Source organism: Vanellus vanellus (genome assembly GCF_965231255.1).
Source record: "Vanellus vanellus genome assembly, chromosome: 2".
Lineage (NCBI taxonomy): Eukaryota > Metazoa > Chordata > Aves > Charadriiformes > Charadriidae > Vanellus > Vanellus vanellus.
The window spans coordinates 123,606,485-123,621,910 of record NC_138906.1 but is presented as its reverse complement, the minus strand read 5'-3'; the positions used below and the strand labels follow the sequence as shown (position 1 = coordinate 123,621,910).

Genomic DNA, 15,426 nt, shown 5'->3' with positions numbered 1-15,426 from the left:
AGGGTTCATTAAGAGCAAACAAAACCTCATGAGCATAGTTTTGTTGGAAACACTGTACAGTTTTCTGTTCAGTGCCACATTTTCTAGGGCCATATACTACACTGCTCACCACCTTGCTGGTACAGGGCTGCAAATTCTAGAGTTTTGTTGCACTTGGAGAGGCAAGCCAGCATTTCCCCTCCCTGGACGGCCTCACTGCGATGCCACCATCCACAAGCGCTGGGACAGCAGGTGGGTTTAGTAGACAAAGCTCCGTATTCACTCCAGCAGAAATAATGAACTATGTTCGAGGCACCCCTTAAAAAAATTGTCATACTTGAGTCTGAACGAAAGATAAGGGCAAATTTATATACAAGATTCAAACAATGCAGAAATCAGGCAGATTTCAAAACAATGCCTGACATATGTAAAAATTGAAATGAACTCCTTCTTGCACTAGGCTAATAAGCAAATACCTGTAGTTATTATTATTATTGTCATCGTCATCGTAATTTTTTACATACTATTACCACTTCTTACTTTCAAGGTAAGGTGAAGCTACAAATTATATATCACCTCAAAAACTATTACCTTGAAAACACGGACTTGTTAGTCATGGTTGTATGAAGATTTCTGTACTATCACCAAGTCCTGCACCGACTAGAGCATGGGACCCCAAATCAATTTGTACAGCCATTCTTAACTAAGCAGTTATTTGCAATACCTTGCTGCTTAACATCACCAGAGAGAATAACAGCAATTGCCCCAATCCACCACCTTTGGGAGGACATACCCCATATTCACACGCATTCCCTTTAGGTTAGTGCTCATAAAGAGCTGCTTCAGCTCGTAGCCCGGAGGAGACAGTGAGAGCATTTGGCCGACCAACGTCCCTTTCCTGGGTTCCCCAAAGGTGCCAAACCTGCACTAACCGTGCGGGGTTGCTCTGCAGCATGTTGACATACAACCCGATGAGTACATGTTCATCGGCCAGCCTGTCTGCAACATCGAGGCTGTACTGTAACCTGAAACGGGGTCGGGGGAGAGAGAGGGTGCAGTCCGGACAGACAGAGGGAAATAAACAGAGAAAGCAGGAGCAAGTGAGATTGTGAAATGGGAATTTAGGAATGAGTACTTAAGTGTTCTTAGGAAAAAAAAAAAGTGCAGAAATTATTTTGTTCTTATTGTAATTTATATGTTAAGTTTTTAACAGCTTGGGATGGTAGAATCCCATTCAATTACAGAGCCAGCTCCAGAAATCAGTGAGATGCCAGATCAGGCCAGGGGCTGGAGCTGTACAGCAGCATTTATTTCAAAACACAGCAGATTGTGAGGTCGGCACTATTTGCCTTAATATACTATGGATTGCATATATACATTAACATATATACACACAGGATTAACATACTGAAATCACAAGTTGGATTTGCCTGGAAGTGTCTGATCAAGACCTCACACATCCAGGTGTAGATAAATATATTTAAACATGCCCTACTTAGTTCACTGGGTTAATTGGTTATCACAATTTTCTCAGGAAAGATGTTTATAGAATACATTAAAAGCAGGAGGAAGAGAGGAAAAGATTTTGGTTTAGCTGTGTTAGCGCAAGCTATGAACATACTCTCTCTTTAACTTACCCTTTGCCTTTCAAGAAAGCTGGAGCAGCCCTAGCCAGCAGTTTGCTCTGTTCTACTTCAGTGTTCTTGGAAGGAGAGCTAGTTAATAAGACAGGAAAACTAAGAGGGTAAACAGTGATGTCTGAAATTCATTAGAGAACAGAGTTTGGAGAAACTCACTCAACTGCCCTGGACTGAATAAAATGACAAGAGAAGCTTTAAAGAAATTTTAGAAAACTTCAGGAAATGCAAAGTCAGGAATTAGCGTTTTCCCTCCTGTTCTCCAAAAGCAAACTAGAAAGCCTTCACTACAAAAAAGACAAAATGTGCTTCTTTCACAAAAGGAGAGCTGAAGGCTTGTGTAGTTTCCAGGGGGAGCCTGAGCTAAACATCATCTTAAATGCAGCTTTCAAGCTGGGAAATCTTCACCATAACAGCTAAATTGCTTTTCTCTATATTTGCCATAAGATAGTTTCAGTAATTTATGGAACACTGCTTATTTAGATCCAGTGATGGCACACACTTCTTCTGTTGATTTAAAAAAAAAAAAGTTCATCAAACTCACTTTTTTTTTCTTAATCACAGTATTGTATTGCAGTAATTGCATCTTTCCCAATGCTAATGTTAATAAGATAACACTGGCTAAAAATGCAGAGATTGAAATGCTAGTTTTTCTTTCCTGCTGCAGAATTTTTGGTTTAAAAAACAACAAAGAAAAAAATTACAATTAAAAAATTATTCACCTTTATTTTTTGGTTTGGCTACTGATACTGTAAATGTCTGATCAAAAGACAGGCGTGTGAGCATGCGTGCACCTGTGTATCCAGGTGCGTGTGTGTATAGGCAGACAATGTTGCACAAATGTGATGCATGACAAATCTGAGCACATGTGGCTCTGATGGACTGAAGTTCAAACCCTTTAATATTGAGGCAAAGGAGGAATTCAGTCAAATAAGGTGTGTGCCATTCCCCTATTTTCCGGATGTCAAGGTTGGCAGTGGGGTTCTGAATAGGATGGTACCGCGAAGAGTGTCCTAAGAACCCAAGCCTTATTGATTTATAATCAATTTGGAAGATGGCTGAATGAAATGCTGTACTGCACAGCAAGAACAAACGCTTGCTTCATATTTCTATGCCCATCAACACACTACTTACGTGTGTTGTGCTTCCACTGAACTGATACCCACATAGATAAACATGCTCCACACCATCTAGAAGGGTACGTTTTCCATCCATGTTCTTCCCAGTTACAGAAGGAAAACGCATTCAAGGGGTGCAGGGTGTGCCATTTCAGCCAAAAATGCAGTTTTTGGTTCTTAAAGATACATACGTTGCCACAATGGGAGACCAAAGACCCTGGGCAGATTTGGTGCTTTGCTTTCTAACAGAGCAGTGTGATGCTCCCTCTGCCAACTGTAAGTTCTCCTCTCCTATGCTCCAAAAGCAGCACAGTTAGGATGGAGGGACAGGCAAGCAACCGTTACTCATTGAGCAACTGATATCATGCCCATCAATGTCCATTTCCTTCTCTAGTTGATTAAGCAAACTTGCAACCCCTTCTTATCAGTTGTTTTCTAAGCTTTTCTGATGTTTGTGTCTCTCCTCTGGACTCTGTCATGCCGGTTAGCATATTTGTCCCTGCGCTGTTGCCCTACACTGGGTGCAAATATCCAGGCAGATGTCTCCTCCTTCAGGGAATGAGTTTTAATGGCTTTCCACATGATGTCCCAGGGTCAGATGCAATCTAACAATTGTATTGCTGACTTCAATTAGTTTGTGGTTCACTGCAACTGCTAGGTCCCCTGTTAAAATATTTCTGTCCATCCAATTATGCTCCATCTTTTATTTGATTATTTGCACTTCCTGGACAAGCTTTGACAGCTGCTGGTGATCAAAACTCATCTGTCCAAACTACAGCACTTTTCACTTACAATTACTGAGTTTGCTCTAACAGATTTCAGATCATTTGGACATCAATTACTACCATTGCAACTGAGCTCATTTTTTAATTTAGAAACTGCTCTCCAAGCACTCCTTCCCATAACTATTTCAACCTTTGTACCATTTACAAATTGCATACACTCACTCTATTGCTCCCGCTAGGTCACTACAAGAAACAGTGCATAGTGTCTGACTTAGAATAGCCTTCAAGAATCCCAGCTGATATGTCCTCCTAGAATGACAGAAAACTTTTGAAAATGTAATTACTAATTTTCAGTGTTAATCTTATACTAATTTTCCCTAGTCCATATTTCCTTTGGGTACTTCTGTGTCATCTGGGACTATGTCAAAAGTCCTGTTAAGGTCAACCTGTATCATATCTGCTGCTTCTTTTTTACCATGAAGTAAATTGGTTTGACATCATTTTTTCTTGACAAATCCACATTGGTTATTTTCTGTTGGTTAATTATCCTCCTGGTCCTTACTAATTCTTTTATAATTTCAGTATCTTTTAAGGTTAGGCTGTGTCTTGTATAATCCCTTCGATCTTTGTCCCTGTTTCTGCCTTCAACCTTCCATCATTTGGAAGGGGTGACATTTGTCCTTCCTTCCACAGCTTCCTACATCCACATATTCCCCAAAATACATCTATTGAGATTGTTTTGGCCACAGTGTGTTTCTCTGGAACATATATTTCAAAGATATATCCCTGTTAAAATGGAACATTTTGTAAGAAGCCAAAGAATGCTTCCCCATCCAAATTAAGAGACAAAACCTCCAACTCTGAGCAGATATCTACAAAGATGTAGGCCTAAGAATATTGGTGTAAATGTTATAGCCTGTTTAGTGTCTACGTGGCTACTAAACAATCAGATATATGAACCTTTCCTTTAGCAGGCAGCATACTGTTGATGAAATAAAGACATCTTGTTCTGAAAACAATGTATGAAGGTGACATGCAGTTCAAGTCTACCACACTCCTTAGAGATAGAAACATGGACAACAGCAGCAACCAGTATGTTTTGCTCCAAACTTAGATGTTGTCTGTAAATTTGGCCTAATCTTTCACTACGCCCAGGCAGAATATCCAATTCTTTTTAGATTTTACGTGGAGTTCAAAAAAGGCACCAGGTACTCTGACTCAGCATTAAATAAGACTCAATTTCTCCTTGGCTATGGGCATTTGATACCATAGTGCATTCTTTCTATCATCTACCAAAGAATTGCCAAGTAATTTCAAGTTCATCAGAATGTGCTGCATCACTCCATTTATTCCAGTTTATGACACCTTTAGAAGAACAAAATGTATTAGCTGGGGGGGAGGCTGAGAAAAATGCAAGAAAAAATGTTCTGTTTCATCTTATCCCACCTTAGACCTATAATTCGATATAAAGAAGACATTTATTAAGAAAGAGAAAGAGATTGTATCCATTGCTATGGTAGCTATGTACTTTAAGGCAGCACTGACAGAGTGCAGCTGGGGAACAAAAGAATCCAAATAAGGAAGAAAACATTAATTCAGGGTACAGAGTTATTCCTCTTGACTGGACAGAAGTTTCTATAATGCTCAATTTACCTGTTTTGACATAACGTATCCAATTCATTGGGTTTGCACGGGCATTACCTACTCTGCAGCAATATTCCCTTGTTCTGCTGCCCTCTAGGTAATTGGAGATCACAAAAACAAATGTGAAATTAAAAACGGAATATTTGCTACAATAAAAATAAGTATAGGACTTGTGGTTTTAATCACAGATTAGCTATCATTGCAGCAAGTGACTGTGATTGGATATTTGGGAGAAGATCACAGATTTGTTGTTTCTTTTCTAATATAATCTTTAAAGATTCTTGAGCTGTACAGAGCATATTGTTGATATCAATTTGCACACTGTATAAATTTAGAAGAAAGGTGCTTGTAATTTTTATGCCAAACTCCTCATGAACACTCTTATGGACATGGTGGCTCAAACTAGGAAAGCAAGCAGTGAAATTTTAAAGGGATTTTGATTCTGAAGTGGCTTGAAGAAAGTAAGAAGCACCTCAGGTAAAGCTTGAATCCAACCTCCTTTGAGCTTGGGAATAATTACATACCCACCCAAAATTGGTGCTTTAGACACAATTAAACTGCAAAGAACATATAATGTTCATTCTCCTTTCAGCTGTTCTCCACAATTTGTCATTGTATTTACTAGTTATCAAAGATCTTTCCTCTAATAAGATTCTTCTCCTTTCCAGTTAATTTCCCCTTTTCACCCGTGAGTCCAGAAATGAATATGGTATTGTGCTGAACTTATGATACCATATCCATTTCCAGCAGCAGAATGACTTGGTGTGCGCCGAATTCAGCGTTTCCTGCTACTGGGAGAAACTGGTTGTGAATGGTTATGTTCTTATGTGAACACAACTACCTGAAATAAACATCATGGGAATTCTACAAATGTCGTCTGTGCCAAGTCTCCTTTGCATAAACATTCTAATTACTTAAAAACTTTCTTTAAAGGTATCTGAAACCTCTGGACTAGATTGCAACACACATTGAAGTAACCTTAAGTTATCTGCAGTGAAAACACAGCCAGCAGAGCTTTCAGCATTGATTATGTTCAGCTAGAAATTTTACCCTGAGTTTGTACAATTTTTATTATAATATGAATCATGGAGCACTTAATATAAAATCAGCACAATTGCAAACAGAGCTGTCATAGTCTGTTTCTCTGATGTACGAGAGGATGAGCTTCTGCTAATGAGGCCTGATTCTCCCAGGGTAATAATAATAGTAAAACCTAAAAGAATGAATGAAGATGCTGTTATTAGTCTAATACAGATTGAAGAACTTGGCATTTAGCAGAAAAGTACCTTGGTCTCAGTACTTGCTTACTGAATTATAGCTAATGCTGATGGTTTGATGAAAAAAGAAAAAAGAAAGGTCATCACATTCCACAGTAAAAACACATGGGGAAACTGTTCTTATCCAACTGCATATTTCTTTTATGCCGAATGAAATAGGCTCTTCTTTTAGGTCACTAAGATGAGAGGTAATGCTGGGAAAAGGGTGCAGCAACCAGAGGCATCAGTCCAAATCCAACGCTTACTATGTAAATGGGCAGTCTTCATTAGCTTCAGTAGGATTTAGATCCGCCTTTTCTGTGGCCATTTTGAAAAGCAAAGCAAAGGGGCCTGGGGAAGGTTATTGGGAAGCGGTGCTAACTGCAGAACAGTAACCACCAGCAGCGAGAGCCATGGAAGAGGAGGAGGAGGAGGCTGGCTGTGAGACCTGGAGTCCTTTCCAGGCTCTCGTGTGGGCCTCTTCTGTTTCTCGGTCAAGAATGCATTGGGCAAGCCATACATTAACGATGAAACCATAAAGGTATATTTTTTGGTTTTCAAAAACAATGTTTCCAACTTCCTCTAAATACATTAATATTAATCCTACGTGAAAGGGTAAAATGAAAGATTTGTGCTGTGCAGAAGCAAGAGAAGTTGGCAAAGCCCACAGCCAGCAGGAAGTCTATTCAAAAGACTAATTAGAGCCACAGAAACCCTCTAGCCCACCAGAGCCTTCCTTAAAGAATATCTTTAGTAGTTTAGCAGAATCACTAATGATTTAGTGCATGAGCTACAGAACTACAGCGATTAGTGGGTTAGTGCTCTCATACTGACCGTGAATTGTTGTGAAGCTGATTTACATACAGCTTTATAAGAGAATGCTCATCAGCCACAGGACTGGCTGCATTTATACCCCCAAGTAACCTGAATGATTCAAACAATGAAACCTTGTTAATACCCTAAAAAGTACACACAGAGACCAGCCTGTTCAGAGTGGGTTCATGACTATAAATGCAATTTGTAAGCATTTAGAAAGGATACTGACTTGACAGTTGGTAGAGTGCTTTTTTTTTTTTTTAATAAAAAAGTGCAAATTAAATTTATAAGAGTTGAAAATAAAAATAATGAGAATAAGCTGTCAAGCTTGAAATTCTGCTAGGTCACTGAAACAAGAGTTACAACAGCTTTTAATATACAAGCAATGTAATTGCTTTACATATCAGGGTACTGTTAACCCTAAAAAGCCAGAAGTGACTGCTGCATCATGGAAAGTTTTTGCTATGTAAGGACATGATACTATCTGCTTATAAGGGATAGGGTACCTATGGTTGTGGGTCTGGGTACCTATGGTTGTGGGTTATTTTGTCTCCTGGCTTTATGGAACTCTCCATCAAGGAGATCTAGGAGGAAAGGAATTCTAATGGCTCAGGGATCTTATATGTTTAATCCTGATAGTTAAAGACAGTCAGTTGAATTACTAAACAACAAAAAAGTAAAATAATCAGGATTTTTCATATTTAAATTAAAACAAGTACCACAATAGATAGTGCTGTGATTATTACTGCAGGTCCCTGGCCTTAAATGGCAAGGCATACTTTAGTTGAATGAGCACAGGGACCTCTTGGGGATAAACAGAAGCAACAGCTACACTCATAAAGATCATTGCTCTTACTGACCTGCCCTGGAGAGGCCACAAATAGATTATCCAGCCTTGCCCAGGCACATACACTTCCATATACTCCAACAACAGAAATGAATATGTATTTGCAGTCTCACTGTCTGTGCAGGCAGCAGATCTGGTCTTGGGGGCTGCATCAGGACTAGCTTTCAAAAAGCATCTCAGTCACATCCAGCAGCTACTTGCACTAAGATAACACTGAGAACTTACATCTCCTGGTAACAAAGTTCATAAATCAAAGTAGTAGTAAACCATCTCTACTCTGCCATTGCAGTGTGGTCCGCCGCGGGTTTGGTTTTGGTGTTAAAAAATGTAGCCATACATACTCAGAGATTGTGTTTGGTTATTTAGGAACACTGAAGCGCTGACACGTGCAGCAGGAACCAAGCAACAAAAGGCACCCAAGGAAGACATCTTCCCCAGTAGAGCGGGAAGTTATTTTTCTGCCACCTTCTCATCTATGTGCTTACATGGGCTTACATAGATCGGGTGAAACAGCAAGCAAAATGCTACACGTATTTTGGCTGCATGAGTCAAAATACTGCGCCAAAACGTGCACTCAGCTGCAAGCACCTTCTCTTTAGGATTAATGTTTCTGACAAGTCTTTTCTGGTTTGTTTGCTGAAGGGTCACCATATGCCAAGACTACTCTTTCTCTCTTGTAGCCTTTAATGAAGATCTGAATGGTTTAGCAGGCGTAAGGATGCCTTGCTATATCTTGTAAGTATGAATACATTTTCTCTTTGTTCATATCGTATCTTGCAGTATGATGCAGGCATTCCCAGTAGGGAACGGCATGTCCCAGTTTCTATTCCCACCGTGCTGCTACAAAATGGCTTCTCACCAACAGGCCATTTCCAGCCCCTACGGGAGGGTGTCTAGGTTGCATGTGAGCACATTCAATGGGATGTAATGGTTCAAATGAGAGCCAAAACTCTGTGCTCTATTGTGAGGAGCCTGGGGTGCCCTAACTCCAGCTCTCCATCCAGATATCTCGGTATCAGTCCAAAATAACCAAGGCATTCCTCTAGTCATGTCTGTTAATTTTATTTTGGGTTTGTTTTTTCTGCGAGGAATTGAAAATTGAAATCTTCACCACTCTCATATAACAGTCTAACATAAATCAGGGTAAGAACTCACCTTCTGTTTGCAAAAGGACTTCCTGAGGGAACAGAGTGGGAGAAGAGTGTGTCGTTCATGCTGGTTACAGGTCGGGGGGGCCTAGAAGAAGGCAAAATGTTCAGTTGCGTTAATTTTGCACAGAAGAAAACTCATCAGCAACAGCATTTACAGAGCATTAAATGAAAAGCATTAAATTAAAAGTAACATTACTACGAGCATCTTTTGCTTTAAGTAGCAACAGTTTTAATTAAAGACGCTCTGTTTTTAACCAAAGTCGATGCAAACACACTGTTGCTTAGGCCTGGAAAGAAATAATGCTTTTGTGTGTGCTGAGGTGAGTTAAGCAACTTGCTTGATTTGTTTTCCTGCTTTGGCAAAGTAACCACTATGCCATTTTTTCTTTCCAGAGCCCGTAGTCCACAGCGCAGTCGCTGCTCCCAACCAGCTAGGCTGAGCACTGCTATCAGGTTCACTGTGGCAGCATGGAGGTCTGCAGGTGTGACTGCAAATAAATCACACACTTTTTCACGAAGTTATCCCTGGCACTTAGCTCCATGCTACCATAGCCACATAGTGACCTCAGTATCCCATAAAAACACATGCAGTATTGAACAGGTTTAACTGCAAAGCTTTTCAACTGGTATATCAAACCCCCAAATCAAAATTTAAAATAAGTATCTAGTTTAAGAGGACCCATTAATAAAGATGGTTTTATTATTACATTCTTTATTCCCTGTTCTTACTAAAAAGGAAATGAGAAGGAATATTTCCTCTGCTTTCTTTTATTGTCTACTCTTAAAAAATACTTTGTGCATAATTTTTTCTTCTGTACCCATTAAGGAGAAATTTCCCCTTCTTAATGGGCTTCTTACGCAACACTGAGCAAAGGATATAGACATTCTGGAAAAACTAAAAAGTATGTTATTAAAAGCACAGAGTTTTTAATCAGATATGAGCAGAACCTGAAGCATATATAATTCAGACTTCAAACTGTCTAGATTTCAAGTTAGTTAATATCCCCCTTAAGGTCTGTGAAAGATCTGTCTTGCTTTCTGAATTCTGCAGATGTGCAAATCAAAATATAGTAGCCATCTGCAAAATATTCACTGGGCTTCAATTGTGCAAGACAACCGGTCATCCAAACCATTTGTAAGAAATAAAGAAAACCAGTTTTGCACAGAAGTGAACTATTGCTATATGATTTCTTTCTTATTTTGTAACTTAGAAAACAAGCATAAATGTGGTCTTCAGTGAGTCCAAATGGATTTCTCAGCATGACAATACCACACTGATTTTAAGAAGTTTAAAACTGGGAATAGAAAGATGTAGGATTTGGCATGTTATTTATTTATATGAAAATATAGTTTTAACCTAACCCTACATCTACAGACCCACATCAAAAAGTCCAGTTCTGGTCAGTCATGAACTTGAGAAGCAGCACTTTGTGCTCCACGTACTTATGCAGAAGTGTTTAATATTATTTTTCATGGACTCCATCAGAGCTAGGAAGAGCTTGGATACTTAGAAACTAATTGTATTTAATGGATAAGCAACTGGTATCTTGTTGCCTGGGAACTGTAAACTGGTAATTGATGTAGGAGAAATAGTTCACACCAACTACACACGACTACTGCATTTTTCCTTTTATCAATGCAATCACTGACCAGTGAACACATCCAGAACCTAACTGGGCACAGGCTGGGGCTTCTGAAAGAGGGGTCCACCCTGGGCTGTGGAGTCCTGAACAGCAGAGGAGAAGGGAGGAGGGGCTCAACACTGTCCCAGAGAAGGTGGCAGGAGGAGGAGTGTTCCCTTGGTACAAGTACCTTACCTTGTACCCAGTCCACTCTGCTGACTGAGTAGAAAATGGGTAAGTGGCACCCATGGACTTCAGCAGAACACCATGTACACACTTCAGGTTAATGTCTTCTCTAAGCTTTATCTCAAAATAGGAGTAGAAGAGAAAGTTTCTAACACCCAAGAGGACTCCTCCCTTTCACTGTCTCTGTATACAAAGACAATTATTTATGTGGCTCTGGACTCTGATAAAAAGTTAAGGACTGTAATAATGAGATTATCACATTTTTTTCCAAGTTTTTTCCTCCAATAAGTGTACTAAAGAAGAAAAATACTCACCAAGTATCTCTTTTGCAGCCAAAATGAAATGGAAAAGAGATCATTAATTAAATTGTCAGTTTAATATATATGTGGTCTAAGTAGTGCATTGGACATACTCCATTCTTATGACCCTGATTCTGCAAAAAGCACGAGAGCCTCTATGCATAAAAGGTCATTGAACTGTTTACATATGCAGAGTTACTCTTGTGTACCGATGTCTATAAACTCCAAGGCTTTGCTAAGGTTTTGTGATTAGCATTAGTATGTCAATTCTTACAAAGAAAACTACATTAAACTAATCTGAGCTTTCCCAGGGCAAGTTTCTTAAAGTCTGATGCCCACTGTCACATTCCTCAGGTTCGGTTGAATATCAAACGGATATTCAAACATACATATACAGTTGTGTGATGTGGTAAGACAAGAACAGCAGACTTTACGGTAAAGCAAATGAAAACTCAGCTATTGACTAAAAATGTATATCTTTCTGAGGTCATTCCTAAACTTCTGGAAGTGAGCAATTAACCTTTCTGATAAAAGTGAGCTGATGATAATCACCTTTCCTCAAGGAGGCAGAAAACACTTAATACTATTGAAATATGCTAATAAATGCATATTATGGCATAACACATACCCACAGTAATAAACCAAATTAGATAGGAGGAATTCTCCAAAGTGTCCCACGCTGCTATAACCTCTTCACACTGATGTCAAAAATAATGCTCCCACAGGCTTAGAAGGAAACAAAGTCAGGCCAGTGCAGAATGCATTTGAAAGATCCATCCATGATGCACTGGCCACACCGTTTGTCGTCTCTGCAGTCCGGTATTTCTTTTTTGTTGCCAAACTCATGTATACAAAGGAAAAATAACCTCTCTATTGCTGGGGGAAGTCCCTCCACAAGGTTAAAGACACCTTGATAACTACTTCTCTAGATGAGCCTTAGATGTGTTTCTTGCTTAATTGAAAGTTTTGTGCGGCACCAGTAAAACAAAAAAATGATGCAGTCTTTCTGTCTGATACCACTCAAAGGTGAAAGAACAATGAAAAGGAAAGGCTGTAGAGCAATGCAGAGAGTACTTGTCCCCTTTTAAGCTAGAAGCTAAGAAAAGGATACCGTTTTGTTGCCAAGATTCTTTCATTTAGTGCACCTATAAAACCCCTTTTGCCTGGATTCCTGCCCAGAGCTGTTTCTCTCAACTTCCATTATGTTTAAAAATAAAAATCACATCAGCAAAAAGATATTCTCAGTGAGGTACTGTAGTATCTCTCTCCCCTCAGTTAATTTATGTGAATTATGCTGTAGATCATGCTACCTCCACAACTTGCAGGTTTTTCACTCACGTGTCATTATAGCCAATATATATTGCCAAGTTTTACCGCCTTCAATCTATGAATAAAGAGAAACTTTATCGTAAAACAAAATAGATGGTGGTTTGTTCTCACATCCAATCACTCTAAATTATGTCTGCATAGCTAGAAAGAAGGGAAGGTGTTAATTTCACAGCAAGGATTTGGAACAGATCCTGCTCAATTATGGTACCTTCGCCTTGCCTTGCCCAAATGCATTTAAACCATTCACAATAGCCCAGTTTTCACTACCTGTTATCTTCTGAGATACCTCCAGGCCTTCGAGGGCCTCCAGCCAACAGGGAACAGAGGCTTCTCATTCAGTTTCATGCTTTCTGTCTCCTTCCGTTTCTCTTAAGGATGGCCAAAATCTGCCCTGTGAAATTATCACTGAATTGCCAGCAGAGCCAGATTTTTATACCATTCACAGCAGTGGGGTAGCTCAGCAGACCCAATTCCAGATGATTTCTTCCAAAGAACGACATCCTCCCATTACACCTCCATAAAGAGGAGCATGGGTTTTAACTGATGCTTAAGTATAACAGGGATTTGGCACTATCTATCTGTCAGAGGCACCGTGCGCCTGAAGAGCAGAGCACTCTTTTACGCATTGAAAAAGTTTTGCTGTAACCATGCCATCAGCATGATTTACCCTTAAAATGTCAGGCAGCTTAGAGGAACATTCCAGGTGTCACACAGCCCACATTGGCCAGTATGCATTCACCCTTAAAAATGCTACTTACAAATATTCAGTACTGACAAAAGTAAATATGTATAATAATTACAGACTAGAATAGTTCCAGCAGCCAATAACACAGATATGTGGCATGCAAATACAAATTTAATGGCTGCTGCTTGAAAAGCTTCCATCAGGGCCCCTAGAAAGGTGGTTAAGAAAGATCTTTTTGTAAGATGTATACCAGAACAAGAGAAATACTTTAAAGGTGGTATCTTTGAAATATTTTTTTCAAGTTAATTTCTTTGTAACTTTCTTCCAACCAGTGTTTTGCTTTTTTCCCAGAAAATTTAACTTTTTTTTTTTTTAAGGACCCAGGAAGCAAAGGGAAAACAAACTGACAAATGAGAAAATCTGAGCAACTGCCACTATGGATGGTGGACATGCTTTAGAAAAAAAATATCCAGAGTGGTGATTTCCCCACCCTGCACAAATACACTTTCTCCCTGCTTTGAGTTTCTTGGTTCCTGCAGAGAAAAAGTAGTGACACAAACTAATATATCAAAACCTAATTTTGCTTTCCCAAAACATAAAGATCATAGACCCTTTTAAAGTGACTTGGCAATTAAAGACACAGCTCTTACACAGAATCGTGTAGCTAATCTTCAGGGTTGGATGAAGCCACAGCTCCACTAAAGTCAGCGAAAATTCTGACACTAATTTCAACAAAATTGGTAAGACTTCACTTTTCTCTGGTGCTTCATGTCAAGACATACCTGTGATACACTGAAGTTGAGAGTCTCGAGATGACAAAACTAACGTTCTCAGCATGAATACATCCCAAAGTGCTGAAACTCTATGAAATTGCATGGATATGTCTTGAGGAGAATGGGGACGTGTCAACACCTTGTCCCAGTATTTGGTTACCTGTACACATCCCACTGACCTTTCATGTGAAGTCACACCAGAAGAACATTTTTATACTAAATACCCCTATCAGCAAATTTGCACTTGTGATGCACAGCTGCCTCCCATTTGGTTGAGAGCTATAGTATCTATGCTCAGTCTAAGCAACTCCTACAACAAAGCTTACTTTCTCTACAGCACACAGATACTTACACAATATGAGCCAGGTTTAGAGGTTTTTCAGGCTGGTCAGGGAACATTGGGTGCAAAGGTTCACGGCTGGAAGCACAGCTTAAAGACTTGCTAAGTGCATTAGTTAGCTTCTTAGCAGGTGATTTCTGGGAGGAACAAGGAAGGTAGAGGTAATCTGGACAAGTAAGGTGCATACTGTTTCTGCTATAGGAAGCACAAAACAACAGGAAGCTCTACGGCTTACATACGTATCGACGGACATCCCCCTTGCCCCCCTCCCGCCCTGAGAGTCTGGTAAATCAAAGACCGCTCAGTTTGGAGGAAAGATTACTCTTAACTTCAGGGGCCTTTAGAGTAGGCTTGGGGGGGCTATAGCTATATGGACAGATGCAGTTGCCAGGTTATATCTATATGGACAGATGTAGTTGCCATGGCTTCTTTGCAATGCTGCGCTTGGGTAGTATTGAATGAAGTACTGAATGAAGGACATCACAAAGTTTGTGTCGCCTGGACTGGAGCTGGTTTGTACCTCACCAGCCTGGAGTGCAAGCAGAACAAATCTGTGTATGCCTGTCCATATAGATACACCGTATGGGACACCGTTTCCTTCCTAAGTTGTGGGCCAGGCACAAGGCCGCCGTATTCTTTCTCCTTGCTAGTATTTCCCTCCTCAGCTCCAGCACCCCGTACTATTTTGCTGCTGTTATAAAACTCCTCTTCCACCTCCCATGGCCGCTGCGGCCCCTGCCACACCGGGGAACGGGAAATTTCAGACACATGCATGGTGGGAGTTGCCCCATCATGGTGACAGCATGCCAGAAGAGGCTATTGTCACTGCATGCCAGAAGAGGTATTGTCACTGCCACCAAAAGATGGGGAGGCTCTGTGCAAGAAGAATGGTTCTCACCCTGAAATCCCATCAGAGAGTCTTAAAAAAACCCGTATCACTGTTTTCTGCTTTCTGGTTTTGTTTGGACAGTCTTTGTAGCTGAACACTTTTCTAAGGAAGGGCTCAGAGATCTAGGGTG

At 40.0% G+C, this 15,426-nt stretch overlaps 1 protein-coding gene across 3 annotated transcripts in view; it reads right to left on the bottom strand.

The window, feature by feature from the left end:
• The window catches only part of DTNA (dystrobrevin alpha), a 187,340-nt gene that overhangs the window by 37,109 nt on the left and 134,805 nt on the right, over nucleotides 1-15,426 (bottom strand). For 2 of the 3 annotated variants that reach the window (XM_082499287.1, XM_082499288.1), the window contains 4 exons: nucleotides 14,420-14,544; nucleotides 9,178-9,258; nucleotides 1,617-1,694; nucleotides 912-1,004 (listed from right to left, as the gene is read on the bottom strand). In XM_082499287.1, coding sequence (XP_082355413.1) covers nucleotides 912-1,004; nucleotides 1,617-1,694; nucleotides 9,178-9,258; nucleotides 14,420-14,544 — 377 coding nt within the window. Of the gene's footprint in view, nucleotides 1-911; nucleotides 1,005-1,616; nucleotides 1,695-7,193; nucleotides 7,284-9,177; nucleotides 9,259-14,419; nucleotides 14,545-15,426 lie in introns of all 3 variants that reach the window. The other variant, XM_082499289.1, reaches the window with a different exon arrangement.